The sequence below is a fragment of the Elgaria multicarinata genome, chromosome 10, assembly GCF_023053635.1.
Source record: "Elgaria multicarinata webbii isolate HBS135686 ecotype San Diego chromosome 10, rElgMul1.1.pri, whole genome shotgun sequence".
Lineage (NCBI taxonomy): Eukaryota > Metazoa > Chordata > Lepidosauria > Squamata > Anguidae > Elgaria > Elgaria multicarinata.
Window position 1 is genome coordinate 2,764,936 of NC_086180.1, and position 15,872 is coordinate 2,780,807.

General features: G+C 46.9%; 1 protein-coding gene across 1 annotated transcript in view; it reads right to left on the reverse strand.

Annotated features, from left to right (window-relative positions):
* Positions 1-220: 220 nt before the first annotated feature.
* Positions 221-15,872, reverse strand: part of SIGLEC1 (sialic acid binding Ig like lectin 1) — a 69,008-nt gene continuing 53,356 nt past the window's right edge. Inside the window, exons 17-21 of the mRNA XM_063135989.1 lie at positions 15,453-15,707; positions 7,895-8,197; positions 7,543-7,651; positions 5,852-5,939; positions 221-1,289 (exon numbers count right to left, since the gene is read on the reverse strand). Of these exons, the coding sequence (XP_062992059.1) occupies positions 1,161-1,289; positions 5,852-5,939; positions 7,543-7,651; positions 7,895-8,197; positions 15,453-15,707 (884 nt within the window). The 3' untranslated portion in view covers positions 221-1,160. The remainder of the gene's footprint in view (positions 1,290-5,851; positions 5,940-7,542; positions 7,652-7,894; positions 8,198-15,452; positions 15,708-15,872) is intronic.

The following is a 15,872-nucleotide window of genomic DNA, read 5'->3' on the forward strand; positions in this document are numbered from 1 at the left end:
AGAAAGAATGAGATTTTGGAAACAGGAATAAGATCCCGTGGTGGGGGTGCACTCTTATGTTAAGTATGATTATGTTAACAGATAAGCTAGAATATATGTTATTAAGGTTATTCAACATTTATGTATTATGTATTCTTTTATGTATTATGTTTTTTTCCTTCATTGTATTGATGTATGTTTAAGTATTAAATAATTTAAAAAAAAAGAAAGATGGCAAAGGGATGCAGTAAAGACATGTCTGAAGTCAGGCTTGTGGTGATGGCACAGCAGAGGTGGTGCTGATGGCAGCAGAACTGAAAGAATGCTATTCGAGACGCTGCTGATGGATTTAGCAGCGATGACAGTGACAGGGTAAGTGGCAGTGATGGCAGAGGCAGCAATGATGTTGACTTGACATAGATAAGGACAGAGGTTAAGGGAACCTACCCCAACCTGGTTCCCTCCAGATGTGGTGGGAATACAACTCCCATAATCCTCAACCACCTGTCAGGAGATTATGGGAGTTGTAGTCCAATACGTCTGGAGGAGATGGTGGCACTGTTGCAGATGGAGTTGCCTGTGTACAGATAACGGTGCTGCTGGAGGTGTGAAGTTATGTACAATTTAGAAGCATATAGTGTTGATGGAGCATGGGGTGGCCATGGCATTGTTTTTGACCCCCCCCCCCCGCCGCAAGATATATTGACACTGGCAAGCTGATACTTAAACAAGTGCCTACGCTTTAGGCCCTAAAATGAGGGCTGTGGAGGCCCAGTCCATCATGGGTGCACCCCCCCTCCAGGTCTGCATTCACAGCGCTGTATGCATGGGAGGGGAACTCCATGCTCAGTACAGCATGTGCAGAGGGGAAGGGTTGGGAAAAGAAGCTGGAGGATTGGGTCATCACCTTCATATTTTTTTTATCAGTCAATGCCAAATTTCACAAAATGAAATCTAAATGTTCAAAATCCAAATTGGAACTTGAGATTTCGAATCAGTGGAACTTTTCATGCGGAAAATGGGATGCATGGAAGGGAAAAGGCTGTGGGTCCTTTGGAGACAGGGTCAACCTCATATCCGGAGTGTCAACCTTCAGAGGACTGTCTCTGTCCCCCTCATTCTTCATGACTGGCTGTGTCCCTGGGCTGTTCCAGCTCCCACCGGGGTTGTCTTCCCATTGTTCACAAGTCACTTGTAGTGGTCTGTCCAGGTGGGTCTTCTCTGGGGGGAGTTTTGGTCTTCACCTGCAGCCGCCTGTAGGAGAGGCAGAATCGTCCAGATGGAGGCGTTTCAGGGTTTTGCTCATTCAGCTGCGGAAAGATACAAGTCACCTTGTCAGATGTAGAACTCTGGGGCTCCAGTGAGGCTGGTATTGGTTCCTGGTTCTCAGTTCCTTCTCTTGCGCAGCTGCATGGATAAGGAACTGAGGTTTGCATGAACCAGGAACCAACTTCAGCATTGTGGAGCTTCATGAGGATCAGAGGAACAAAGCAAGCAAGACCCTTCCATGGAAAAATCCCTCACATTCTCAATCTGCCCATGATCAGGTTATTCTCATTAGTGTGATGCAAGTGATTGATAATCCCATTATTAAAGGCTCCTATGAGGCAAAAGCACCCACCTAGAGAGGGGTCTGGCTCTTGCATCTTTGTATGAAGCCCTGTTCTGGTCTTACTGGAATTGGAGAATTCTGCCCTCCCTCTTTATTGGGTGACACTCTGAGACAGATATGCAGTAGGATGAGAATGGCCAGGAGGCCTCTTGCTTGGATGATCATGAATCACTGCACCGGGCTCATCTCCATTTAGAACAGTGACTCACACAGAAGCAGAGGCAGAATTAAACCTGCAATGATGTGTAATGACGAAGTCAGCTTTGGCTATGGAGCAGTATAGAAATGTAATAAATCCACGAGACCACATTACGCCAGTCCTTTTCCAGCTTCATTGGCTGCCAGTCCAGGTCCGGGCCTGATTCAAAGTGCTGGTATTGACATTCAAAGCCCTAAACAGCTTGGAGCCAGGTTATCTGAAGCTGCCTCCTCCCATATGTACCTGCCCGGACCCTAAGGTCATCCTCAGGGGTCCTTCTCCGCGAGCCCCTGCCGAAGGAAGTGAGGCAGGTGGCTACCAGGAGCAGGGCCTTCTCTGCTGTGGCACCCCAGCTGTGGAATGAGGTCCCTAAGGAGGTCCGCTTGGCACCTACATTATATGCCCTTAGACGCCAGGTGAAGACCTTTTTATTCTCCCAGCATTTTAACAGTCTATAAATAAATTTTATCTTGGTGTTTTAAATTTGTAATTTTGCATTGCTGCTGTTTTTATCTGGTTGAGCTTTGATATTGTATTTTATATTATGGTTTTATACTGTTGTTTTATATTTTGAAGGTTTTTAATTTTTGTGAACCGCCCAGAGAGCTCCGGCTATTGGGCGGTATAGAAATGTAATAAATAAATAAATAAATGCCTCTAACTTTAATTCAGTGTGGATGGGTTACTGGGACTGAGAAATGCTGGGCCCAGTTGTTCAATCAATACCTCTTTGGCAATTACATAATTGTATTTCCACCCCCCTCCACTAGGCAGCTTCTCTGCAGGCAGTTGGCAAGAGAAGACCACCCCAGTGAGAGCTCCACTTTTGGGAGAGGAGATGGCTGCTCCCCCCTGCGTATGGAGGGGCAGGAGTGAGGCTCTCCTGTCATGCTGGGACTTGACCCAATACCCCTTCTGCAGAAAAATAGGGGCTGCCTTATACTCAGATCCATATTGTCTCCTCTAACTCCATGGTCTCAAGCAGGTGGGGTCTTCCCCAGCCCTGTTGCTCTCTGAGGTTCTCCTAACTGAAGATGTGGAGACCTGGGATCAAAACTAAGACCTTCTGCATGGAAGTCACGCGTGCTCCCGCTGCACTGGGGTCTCTTGCCCTTCACAGCGAGGGCACTTCCTGTCCTTCACTTTCTCCAGCAATTGTAGATCTTTGGTGGATGTTCTTTTGCAGCACCAGGGAACCACCACGTTCAGAGGTAGAGAAGAACCACCACATTCTGTATTCAGCATAACTGGGATGACCTTAACTGACCCTGGGATGACCCGCTCTTCAGCTTCTGCTAGCCGATGCTGACATTCTTACGCCAGACAGCCCTGCATGCCAGTTTTCAGTTGTGCCAGCTGACCTCCACACTGATCACAGCTAACAAATGTACTAGCAAGTGGCATAGGGGAGGTGCAGTGACCATCGCATGGCAGAGGTTTCAGCTGCACCGATCCTTTGCTCCCTTGCACAATAGCTACTCCCTCATTCAGTTCTGGCTTTGGTGCTACCATTGCTAGAGAGGACAAGCCTGCTTTCACAAGAGCTCTTTGCATTGTCTTTCAAATGTCCCACAATGGCATGATGTCACAAAAGGAAATGCAACTGCAGCAGGGTTGTGGTCCTCCAAATGTTTTAGCCTACAACTGTGATCATCTCTCATCATAGAATCATAGAATAGCAGAGTTGGAAGGGGCCTACAAGGCCATCGAGTCCAACCCCCTGCTCAATGCAGGAATCCACCCTAAAGCATCCCTGACAGATGGCTGTCCAGCTGCCTCTTGAAGGCCTCTGGTGTGGGAGAGCCCACAACCTCCCTAGGTAACTGATTCCATTGTCATACTGCTCTAACAGTCAGGAAGTTTTTCCTGCCCTGCTGGAATCTGGCTTCCTTTAACTTGAGCCCGTTATTCTGTGTCCTGCACTCTGGGAGGATCGAGAAGAGATCCTGGCCCTCCTCTGTGTGACAACCTTTTAAGTATTTGAAGAGTGCTATCAGGTCTCCCCTCAATCTTCTCTTCTCCAGGCTAAACCATTAGCTATACTGGTTAGGAATTGTAGGCCAGAACATCTGGAGGGTCACAAGCTACCCTACTCTTCGTTGCAGCATGGAGAGATTAAACCAGTCCTAAGGCAGAAGCAATCGCCTACTCATAACTCATAGGTATGCCCAACCCCAACGCCAGGGCCTCAGGTGGAGACAGGCAATAGTTGGAACTGTGAAGGACAGAAGTGCAAACTCATGCCTCTAAACCTGTTGTTGATATGTGGTTGTAAAATCTGCCCCTATGTATGATCTATGGCCTATTGTTTCAAATTGGCTGTGCCAGGCTTGGGCGGGGAAGGCAAAAGTTGGTGGCTGCCAGCCAAGGTCATCCCTGCCTCGAACCAGGCTCACTCCCACCAGCTGGAGATTATCAGGGCAGTGGACAAGCTAACGGGATTCAGCAGTGGGAAAAAGAGGTGGCCTGGCCCCTCTGGGAGGAGGTGGGCAAAAGTCCGGGAAGGGCACGGGTTGGTTTGTTAGGGTCATGGGACCGAGGGTCACAAAAAGAGATTAAAAAGTTCTATGAAGAAAGCCCTCCTTCTTCCTTGGAGGTGTGCGCGTATGTCAAATGGGAAGATCAGGTCCGAGGTAACCAGGAAGGGGTTACTCAGAGTTAGAAAGGTTCTTTATGTTTTAACGTGTGTGGGTATTGTGGAGAAGGCCAGCCGTCGTTTCGCCTGGGTGTGGGGATGTATGATTGTTTCTTGGGGTAATGGCTAGAGACTAGAGCTTTCCCTCACCGTCTTTCCCCACTCCTCCTTTTCCTCATCTCTCCTTTTCCCTTTCTTCCCTTTCCCTTTTTAAGAGGCTGTTTTACTGACCAAGGCTTTACATGTGTGTTTTAATGATTGCAATAAAATTGCTTTGGCCCCTAAATGTGAGTTTGTGTGTTATTCAAAAACTTCTACAACTTCTACAACTTCATTGGCTGCCAGTCCAGGTCCGGGCCTGATTCAAAGTGCTGGTATTAACATTCAAAGCCCTAAACAGTTTGGGGCCAGGCTATCTGAAGGAACGCCTCCTCCCATACGTGCCTGCCCGGACCTTAAGATCATCCACAGGGGTCCTTCTCCGTGAGCCCCTGCCAAAGGAAGTGAGGCAGGTGGCTACCAGGAGCAGGGCCTTCTCCGCTGTGGCACCCCAGTTGTAGAACGAGCTCCCCAGAGAGGTTCGCTTGGCACCTACATTATTTTCCTTTCGTCGCCAGCTGAAGACCTTTTTATTTTCTCAGTATTTTAACACCTAATTTAACTTAAATTTAAACTCTGCTGTTTTAATTTCATATTTTAACCCATATCAATTTTTGCTGTGTGGTTTTATCCTGGTCGTGCTTTTTATATTGTATTTTGTATTTGTCTTTTTAAATTGTTCGTTGTTTTATTATGCTCTTCATGGTTTTAATTTTTGTGAACCGCCCAGAGAGCTTCAGCTATTGGGCGGTATAGAAATGAAATAAATAAATAAATAAATAAATTCCCTGAATCTCTGGATCATCCTGGTTGTGGACAAGGTTCGGGAGGTGGGTTGGTGGGAGTTCAGGACGTTTGGTCCAGGAGCCTACCTTGTAGGGTTGTCAGGTGGACCCTGACTTCCGTTACAGGAACAAAATGTGCTTTGCTTGTAGAAGGACTCAGGTTCTATCCCCAATATTTCCAAAGACTCCTGCCTGAAACCTTGGGGACCTGCTGTCAGTCCTAGACAACACTGAGCTGAGATGGATGGGCCAAAACTCAAGAACAGCAACTCCGCTTTCAAACCACCTTTGGTTTGAAAAATATCAATTGTCTCCTTTCAGCCTTGATGGTTTTCCACCAGGAAAGCTTTCACTCTGTCACATGGTTTTTTTATGAGCAAAACATACTAGAGTAACAAGTAACAGCTGGACAACCATCTGTCAGGGATGCTTTAGGGTGGATTCCTGCATTGAGCAGGGGGTTGGACTAGATGGCCTTATAGGCCCCTTCCAACTTTACTATTCTATGATTCTATGAATTGCACAACAGCAAGGAATTTGACCTGGACTGTGTCTTCTTTATTGTCCACCTCTGCTGATTCTTCCTTCTTGCTTTTCATCTGTTTCCATTTTTTCCACTCTTCGTTCATCCTGGAAAATATAAAGGAGGTTGGTGGCGCTGAAACTTTGGCTACGACCACACCACAAACCTATATTAGTTGTATGCCTGCTAGAATGTAAGAAGAACCCTGAAGCAGGATCAGACCAAAGTGTAGGGTGACCAACAGTCAGGATTTCCCTGGATTTCCCCAGTTTTTTGCTCTATCCTGGGTATCAGGGGGGATTTTATTTTATTTTTTTGTAATTTTCTATAACGTCTGGGAATGACACAATTTTCCCTTTAAGGCTGCCATTAGTGTGGTTGGTCGGTGGGGGATGATACAGTTCCAGAAGCCCAGAAAGCACACCTTCCCACTGTCCCCAATGGGTGTCATCTTTTTTGGTTTCCCAAATATGGTCAACCTACCAAACATCTATCCAGGCCAGCAACCTGTCTCCTGCAACGGCCAACCAGTTGCTCCAATGGGAAGGCCAAAAGCAGGACAGGAGGACAATAGGAGTCATGTCTAGCTCTGCTTCCCCTGTTTTGGAAGAAGGTGTTTCAGGTGATCAATCAGAATCAGACTCTGAAGTAGAGAAGTTGGCGCCAGACACAGGCCAGCCTGTACCAGTGGGGGAGGAAGCTCTCACGGGCTCTTCGCCAGCTGAGAGTGAACCCTCTCCAGAGCTTCTCGTCAAGGGCAAATAATACTCAGTCAGTGGGAAGCCAACATTCTTCTGAAGGAGAGAGCACCGACAGGCTAGCTGAGTATGCTGCAGGCTAAAATGGGCAGAGCGAAAAGAAAGTGAGAGAAAGTCGGCCCAGCTTGAATTGTGTCAGAAGCTGCCTCAGAAGTAGCCTCTATGAAGTTACAAACGAGAAGGATCATGGAATTGTTGTAGATCGCAAGCCGAATATGAGCCAACAGTGCGATATGGCTGCAAGAAAGGCAAATGCTATTTTGGGCTGCATTAATAGAAGTATAGCTTCCAAATCACGTGAGGTACTGGTTCCTCTCTATTTGGCCCTGGTTAGGCCTCATGTAGAGTATTGCGTCCAGTTCTGGGCTCCATAATTCTAGAAGGACGCAGACAAGCTGGAGGGGGTTCAGAGGAGGGCAACCAGGATGATCAGGGGTCTGGAAACAAAGCCCTATGAAGAGAGACTGAAAGAACTGGGCATGTTTAGCCTGGAGAAGAGAAGGTTGAGGGGAGACATGATAGCACTCTTCAACTACTTGAAAGGTTGTCACACAGAGGAGGGCCGGGATCTCTTCTCGATCCTCCCAGAGTGCAGGACACAGAATAACGGGCTCAAGTTAAAGGAAGCCAGATTCCGGCTGGACATCAGGAAAAACTTCTGACTGTTAGAGCAGTACGACAATGGAATCAGTTACCTAGGGAGGTTGTGGGCTCTCCCACACTAGAGGCCTTCAAGAGGCAGCTGGACAACCACCTGTCAGGGATGCTTTAGGGTGGATTCCTGCATTGAGCAGGGGGTTGGACTCGATGGCCTTGTAGGCCCCTTCCAACTCTGCTATTCTATGATTCTATGAAAAAAGGCAGGATAGAAATGAAATGAAATGAAATAAATAAATAAGAGAGATTCACAGATTCTTTCCCAACGTGCTGCATGAATTGCCAATGGAATTACCAGGCCCAGTTTCTTGCCACACCGAGGACCAAGCCACAGAGAACAGCTGCACAAGTCAAGGCAATGAATATTCCCGCCAGGATCTTGAACATGTGAAGGTCGGAGAGTGCTGCAGGCAAACATAGCGGGAACAATCACTTTTAGGGCCTTGAAAGGAAACACTGGGAATAAAACCACCAAGGGTATGATCCTATGCATGTTTAGACAGAAAAAATATCCTATAACTCCTAGCACGGCCTGGCTGGTGAATGCTGGGAGTTATAGGCTCCCCCCCTCCCCCGGTCTAAACATGCGTAGGGTTGCATCCGAAACTTTTCTCCGCTGTGTTGTTACCCCCAGGGGTTCTACTCACTCCCTGCGCTGAAGTCGATGACACTGGTTGTGTTGCCAAACCGGTTGCTAGCCTGGCATGCGTACTGCCCGGAATCCTCTGCCCGGATGTCTCGGATCTCCAGCCTCAGGCTGTTGTAGGAGGGAAGCACGAGGAAGCGCTGACCAGCCGCTGAGTGGGAACTCTTGCTGTCCGCCATGAGTTGTCCTCCTTTGTACAAGGTCAGTCTAGAGCGTGGGTGGCTGTCCACTCTGCAGGAAAGGATGCCCACTTTTCCCTTTTGATTGTCCAGGTAGGCACTTAAGGAGAGACTCGTGGGTGCGTCTGTATGGAAAGAACATCAGGACACCCATGCTGCATCAGACGAAGGTGGACAAGCTAGTTTTACTGGAGACTGGTCAATAGAGGCAGAGGCACAGGCACTGGAAGGCCATGGAAACCCTGCCAAGAAGAGGCATTTTGACCCCCTGACTTTTGGGAGCCCGATCAGGCCTTCTTCTGGTTCCCAAACCTTTGATAGAAACTGCCCAAAGGCTTTTGGTCCCTCTCTGCAATCATGAGGACTCTGAACTTGTTCTTTGGAAAACAGGTAAAAAGTACAGATTTGTTTCATCACTCAGAAGGAGGAAATAGATTTGCAGACACTTAGCACACTTTGGCCATTAAGAAAATTCTCAGTTAAATAGTTCATAAAGAGCAGAAATGTACTAATTAAAAAACCCCAAATAAGCAGGAACTCCGCCAAAGCAAAGAGAATCTTAGAATCTTAGAATCATAGAACAGCAGAGTTGGAAGGGGCCTACAAGGCCATCGAGTCCAACCCCCTGCTCAATGCAGGAATCCACCCTAAAGCATCCCTGACAGAGGGTTGTCCAGCTGCCTCTTGAAGGCCTCTAGGGTGGGAGAGCCCACCACCTCCCTAGGTAACTGGTTCCATTGTCGTACTGCTCTAACAGTCAGGAAGTGTTGGTCACACTATTGGTAAAAACTAAGGGGCTAACTACATGTTATGCATGTGTGTGTATGATGAAGCCCCCATAACTTTAGTTTGACCCCCAACTATGGAACAATCTCCCCGATGAGGCTCGCCTGGCACCAACATTGTCATCTTTTCAGCACCAGATCAGGACTTTTCTCTTCTCCCAGGTACTTAACAACATATGCTGAGTTTTTTCTTAACTGACTCCAGGATAGTTGTTTTAAATGGATATTGTCTGTTTTTATGCTTTTTTATGGTTTTAAATCTTGTATATTTGTTTTTAATGTTCACTGTTTTTAATCTTTGTAAACTGCCCAGAGAGCTTCAGCTATGGGGAGGTATATAAATGTAAATAATAATAATAATAATAATAATAAGGATTATGTACGCCGCCTTGGGTTCCTTGGAGGAAAAAAAGGTGGGATAGAAATGAAATTAAATGAAATAAATAAATAAATAAATAAATAAATAAGAGAGATTCACAGATTCATAGAATCATAGAATCATAGAATAGCAGAGTTGGAAGGGGCCTACAAGGCCATCGAGTCCAACCCCCTGCTCAATGCAGGAATCCACCCTAAAGCATCCCTGACAGATGGTTGTCCAGCTGCCTCTTGAATGCCTCTAGTGTGGGAGAGCCCACAACCTCCCTAGGTAGCTGATTCCACTGTCGCACTGCTCTAACAGTCAGGAAGTTTTTCCTGATGTCCAGCCGGAATCTGGATTCCTTTAACTTGAGCCCGTTATTCCGTGTCCTGCACTCTGGGAGAATCGAGAAGAGATCCTGGCCCTCCTCTGTGTGACAACCTTTTAAGTATTTGAAGAGTGCTATCATGTCTCCCCTCAATCTTCTCTTCTCCAGGCTAAACATGCCCAGTTCTTTCAGTCTCTCTTCATAGGGCTTTGTTTCTAGACCCCTGATCATCCTCGTTGCCCTCTTCTGAACACGCTCCAGCTTGTCTGCGTCCTTCTTGAATTGTGGAGCCCAGAACTGGACGCAATACTCTAGATGAGGCCTAACCAGGGCCGAATAGAGAGGAACCAGTACCTCACGTGATTTGGAAGCTATACTTCTATTAATGCAGCCCAAAATAGCATTTGCCTTTCTTGCAGCCATATCGCACTGTTGGCTCATATTCAGCTTGTGATCTACAACAATTCCAAGATCTTTCTCATTTGTAGTATTGCTGAGCCAAGTGTCCCCCATCTTGTAACTGTGCATTTGGTTTCTATTCCCTAAATGTAGAACTTGGCATTTATCCCTATTAAATTTCATTCTGTTGTTTTCAGCCCAGCACTCCAGCCTATCAAGATCACTTTGAAGTTTGTTTCTGTCTTCCAGGGTATTAGCTATCCCACCCAATTTGGTGTCATCTGCAAATTTGATCAGCGTTCCCTGCACCTCCTCGTCCAAATCATTAATAAAAATGTTGAAGAGCACTGGGCCCAGGACTGAGCCCTGCGGCACCCCACTCGTTGCCTCTCCCCAGTTTGAGAAGGTTCCATTGATAAGTACTCTTTGAGTCCGATTCTGTAGCCAACTGTGGATCCACCTAATAGTTGTTCCATCTAGCCCACTTTTAGCTAGTTTGTTAATCAGAATGTCATGTGGTACTTTGTCAAAAGCTTTGCTGAAGTCAAGATATATGACATCCACAGCATTCCCACAGTCCACAAGGGAGGTTATCCTATCAAAAAATGAGATCAAATTAGTCTGACAGGATTTGTTCCTGACAAATCCATGTTGGCTTCTAGTAATCACTGCATTGATTTCAAGGTGTTTACAGATTGACTTCTTTATAATCTGCTCCAGAATTTTCCCAGGGATGGATGTCAGGCTGACTGGTCTGTAGTTCCCAGGTTCCTCCTTTTTGCCCTTTTTGAAGATAGGGACAACGTTAGCCCTCCTCCAGTCGTCCGGCACCTCACCCGTCTTCCATGATTTTGCAAAGATAATAGACAAAGGTTCTGAGAGTTCTTCCGCTAGCTCCTTCATTACTCTTGGATGCAGTTCATCGGGCCCTGGGGATTTGAACTCATTCAAGGAAATTAGGTGTTCTTTGACCATTTGTTTATCAATCTCAAACTGCAATCCTGCCCCCTCAACTTCTGCTTCACTTTTTCCAGGGGGGTCATAGATCCGCTTTTGGGAGAAGACCGAGGCAAAGTAGGAATTGAGCACTTCAGCCTTTTGTTTGTCGTCTGTTATCAATTTGCCATCCTCATTAAGCAGTTGAACCACCATTTCTTTCCTCTGTCTTTTACTACTCACGTATCTGAAGAAAGCCTTTTTATTGCTTTTAGCATCCCTCGCTAATCTCAGCTCATTCACAGCTTTAGCCTTCCTGACGCCATTTCGGCACTTCTGCGCCACTTGTCTGTACTCTTCTTTTGTAGCCTGGCCTTCCTTCCACTTCCTATATGTATCCCTTTTTGTTTTCAGTTCATCAATAAGCTTTTTGTGGAGCCACATTGGTTTCCTCTGTTGTCTTCTATCTTTTCTCCTTGTTGGAATTGTTTGTAACTGTGCCTTTAAAATTTCATTTTTTAGATACTCCCACCCATCCTGCATTCCTTTTCTTTTTAGGCTCCCTTGCCACGGGACCTTACTTATTATAGTTCTGAGTGCCGCATGAATTGCCAATGGAATTACCAGGCCCAGTTCCTTGCCACACCGAAGACCAAGCCACAGAGAACAGCTGCACAAGTCTGTTTATTATTTATTATTATTATAAACAACAACAACAACAACAACAGAACTTCGGGAAGGGGTTTTTTGAGCAGAGAACTGACAGTTTTTAGTTTCTTAATTTTTTTCTCCACTTGCCATTTTTCTGCCCCAAATGCACCCCTTGTCTCCCACCGGTTTTCCCCTTGGGGGGTCTTGCTCTCAGACAAGGGCTTTGTTGCACGACCACACTGCCCCGTTCATGGAACAGTACAGGGGCAGGGGGTGTCTTATTCAATTCACACCTCTCCCATGTTTTCCACTTGCTTCTTCCATCTTTTTTCTTACCAGAAAAAAATCCATTAAGGAAGGACATCGGAATATCTGCACAGTGCCTTTGGACTGTTAGCGGTACTACGAGCCCTCCGTCTGGAAGCATCCCTTGGAGAGCAGAACAATGTGTGCTTATTGCATTTTGACTCCTGTGGGGAGGACAATTTGGAGCAGAGAAGCCCCGGATCACACACCCTTCTGTCCTGCTCCTCCACTTAATGCAGGTGAAGGTTTAGCTTGGAAAAAAGGAGGCTAAGGGGAGGCATGATAGAGGTGTACAGAATTGTGCATGGTGTGGAGAATGTGGACGGGAGACATTTTTCTCCCTCTCTCGAAGTACTAGAACCCAGTGGGGTCATCCCATGAAGCTAATGGGTGGGAGATTCAGGACACATAAAAGGAAGGACTTCATCACACAGTGCATAGTTAAATTATGGAACTCACTATCACAAGACGCAGTGATGGCCACCAATCTGGATGGTGTCAAAAGGGGGTTGGATAAATTCCTGGAGGCAAAGGCTATCCATGGCTACTAGGGATGTGCTCCGCTCCGATTAGAATCGGAGAATCAGAAGCGAATTGGCCTGCTCCGCCTTGCCCAGAGGCGGAGTAGAAGCGAACCGCAGACCTTTAGAAGCAAGGCGAAGAGAAACGCCCATAGGCGGAGTGCTTCTCTTTCCGCGGAGCGCTCTGATCGCCATTTTGAAAAATTTTGCCCATAGGATTGCATTGCGGAAAAGAAAAGGGGATAACTGTGTTGTTTTTTAAGCTATCTTTCTGAAGCTTCTTGTGCTTAGAGAGTCATGACTGGGGGTCATTTTGAGCCTACTCTCAGCTCTCTGCGTGGTGCGGTTCGCTTGCTAGATTTTTTTTAAAAAAACGGGTAAAAAACAGCGGGAGATTTACCTTTTTGAAGTGCTGAGGGGTAGAGTCAACTCCCGGTCATGATCACATGATCCCAAAGTCGGAGGAGGGGATAGGCAAAATGGGATACTTGGGATACTGGGAACTTCTCTTTCTTAGTCTGAACGAACTTTTCCCAGTGTTTTTTAAAACAGTAGCCCCACCAGATGCACACAACCTGAAATCATATACTAAGCAAATAAATAACAGATAGGAAACACAGCACTGCTGCCCACCCTAACCTTGGTGAACAACTGAATAGATGTGGTGCAAGGGGATGAGGTCCCCTAGGGCATGTGGACGTGCCCTGTGCTGAAGCTAATGCCTGTCATGAGTTGAAGTAACAGGTAGCTTCTTAATCCCCCTCCCCTTGGGCACGTCCACTTCCCTCTTACTGGTAAAAGACAGACAGAGCCTTTTAAAAAAAATCTTCTGCTGCTTTTAATTCCACCCTCCTTTATTTATTTATTTATTCCATTTTACACCCCATAACCCAAGCTCTCCTGGCTTTTCCTCTATAGTGAAGTCAGGCAGGCTTTCATTGTGGTTTAACTCCTTATTTTTGTTGTTGTTGTTGTTATTATTGCTATTAATATTAATTAGTACTGCTATTATTGTTGTTGTTGTTTAATAATGGCTGTGATCACAGTGCAGTCAATCAACTCTGAAGCAAGGATCACAAAGCTTTACTCTTATCCTCCTAGCCTCCTAGTAGTTATGGGATGCAAAAGAAAAGGCATCTCTCTGTGCTGCTCCCGCCTCACAGGGATGGTTTGCATTACTGGCTTTGAAACTATCCTTGGCTCACTTCCTTGTGTCCCCAGAAATGTCTGCTGCAATGCCTGCCTTCCCTCTCTCCTCCCCTGCCCGCCTTGCAGGGATGTTGTGTGTGTCTGGCTTTGACTCAGGGGATAAGTCCTTCCTGCGCTCACTTAGACTTTTGGAAGTTCCAAATCAATTTTTCAAGTGTGGAAGAAGATTCATATAGGTTTATCTACTCCCCAATTTATGGCATGTTGGGATTTCTTTTGAAATGGCCCCTGTCTGCAGCTTTAAAATCCCTGAGATACTGGGGTGTCCAATTTTCATAAATTCCCCAAAAATCAGGGGATGATGGGATTGGCTTGAAACTTGGCGTCCATGTGGACACATGGATAAGCTGTCATGGGACCGAACATGAGGTTTCTGATGTGCAAATTGACGTAGTTGTAGCATGGGACTTGATTTGGGGTGTGTTAAAAGGTTTAAGCCCTGCCAAAAATCAGGGGATGATGGGATTTGCTTGGAACTTGGCATGATTGTGAATCTAGATGGCATCTGTGAGGGTGCCTGCTTCAATTTTTTTTATCTGTCAAAATGTCGGAGGACAGTCCATGTCTGAAAATGGGGTGTCCGATTTTCATAAATTCCCCAAAAATCAGGGGATGATGGGACTGGCTTGAGTCTCGGCGTGCATGTGTATCCATGGATAATCTATCACGGTGAAAATTGACAAGAGATATCAAAAGGGGTGTGAATTGGGGTTATGGGTGGTGCGTTAGAGGCTAAGGCCCCGCCAAAAATCAGGGGATGATGGGATTTGCTTGAAACTTGGCATGATTGTGGATCTAGATGGCATCTGTGAGGGTGCCCACTTCAATTTTTTTTATCTGTCAAAATGTCGGAGAACAGTCCATGTCTGAAAATGGGGTGTCCGATTTTCATAAATTCCCCAAAAATCAGGGGAGGCTTGGATTGGCTTGAGCCTTGGCATGCGTGTGTATACGTCCGTGAGGTGTCAGGGTGCCAAACTTGAGGTTTCTAACTTTAACAGAAAAAAAGTTGTAGACTTTTTTGGTTTTCAATGCAAGCCTTTGGGGGGGGGGAAGCGGAGCTCCGATCCGGATCCAGAGCTCTGCAGCGGACTATAGGCGGAGCAGGGCGGAGCAAAACGGCCCGATCTGCAAATTGCGGATCTGGAAGTGAAGCGGATCGGGGGGCCCGTGCACACCCCTAATGGCTACTAGCCCTGATGGTTGTGTGCTATCTCCAGTATCCGAGGCAGTAAACCTGTGTGCACCAGTTGCTGGGGAACATGGGCGGGAGGGTGCTGTTGCACCATGTACTGCTTGTTCATCCCTGGCCGACGGCTGGTTGGCCACTGTGTGAACAGAGTGCTGGACTAGATGGACCCTTGGTCTGATCCAGCATCAGGGCCCTTCTGATGTTCTTATGAATAAGAGTGAAGAGGAAGGACTTTGTTTCCATTCATTTGCACGGAAAGAGGGACGAGGCTGCAACTGGGGAGAAATAGGTGTGTGTGTGTGTCTGTGTCTGAGTGTGTAGGAAATGTCCTGCACCACAGGGCTTGTTGGGCCAAGGATCTGGGGAAAGAAGGACTGCCCACAATTCAACATGACCGTCATGCCTGATCAGTGGTGCCTGGTGGCTTCAATGTCCGTGGGCAGTGAATCTGCTCTGAGTTTCAGTCAGAACTCTGAAGGAAACACCTTGGATGGGTCTTTTAGAGTTCTGACTGAAACCAGGAGCAGATTCATCACTCCACTGGTATCAGAGCCACCAGCCACCAATTAGTCCAGAGCTCTGGGATCCTGTCATCCCAGGCAGCTGCTTGCTTTGCCCATAGGGCTGAGCTGCTCCCATGACAGCACAGCAGGGCCTTTCCAAACATCCCCTAAGATCCCAACAACACTCACAAAGCACGTTGACGTTGACCAAGGCAGACGTCGCGCTTCCCGTCCTCCCCGCTGCCTGGCAGTGGTACGAGCCAGTATCCACCTTGCTCACGCCAGCCAGCATGAGTGACTGGTCAGAGCTCTCCTGGAGCCATCTGCTGTTCTTGTACCAGGTGTAGTTCCTTTCCACCATCGCCTGGCTGGCAACCACACAGGTCAAGTTGGCCGTGGCTCCTTCCTGGATATCTGGAGCGGGGTCGATTGTGACCCTTGCACCTGATGCAGGCAAGAACGAGGAAGAAGAAATCCACATTTAGCTTTATCACACCAGTGTTATACTGTGCAATCACTGCGAATTGCATGCGAAGGACTCTGAAGATTTCCAGTTCATAATCTGCTTTGAATGTGAAGTACTCCCAGGCATCCTGCTTTAACTGTGCT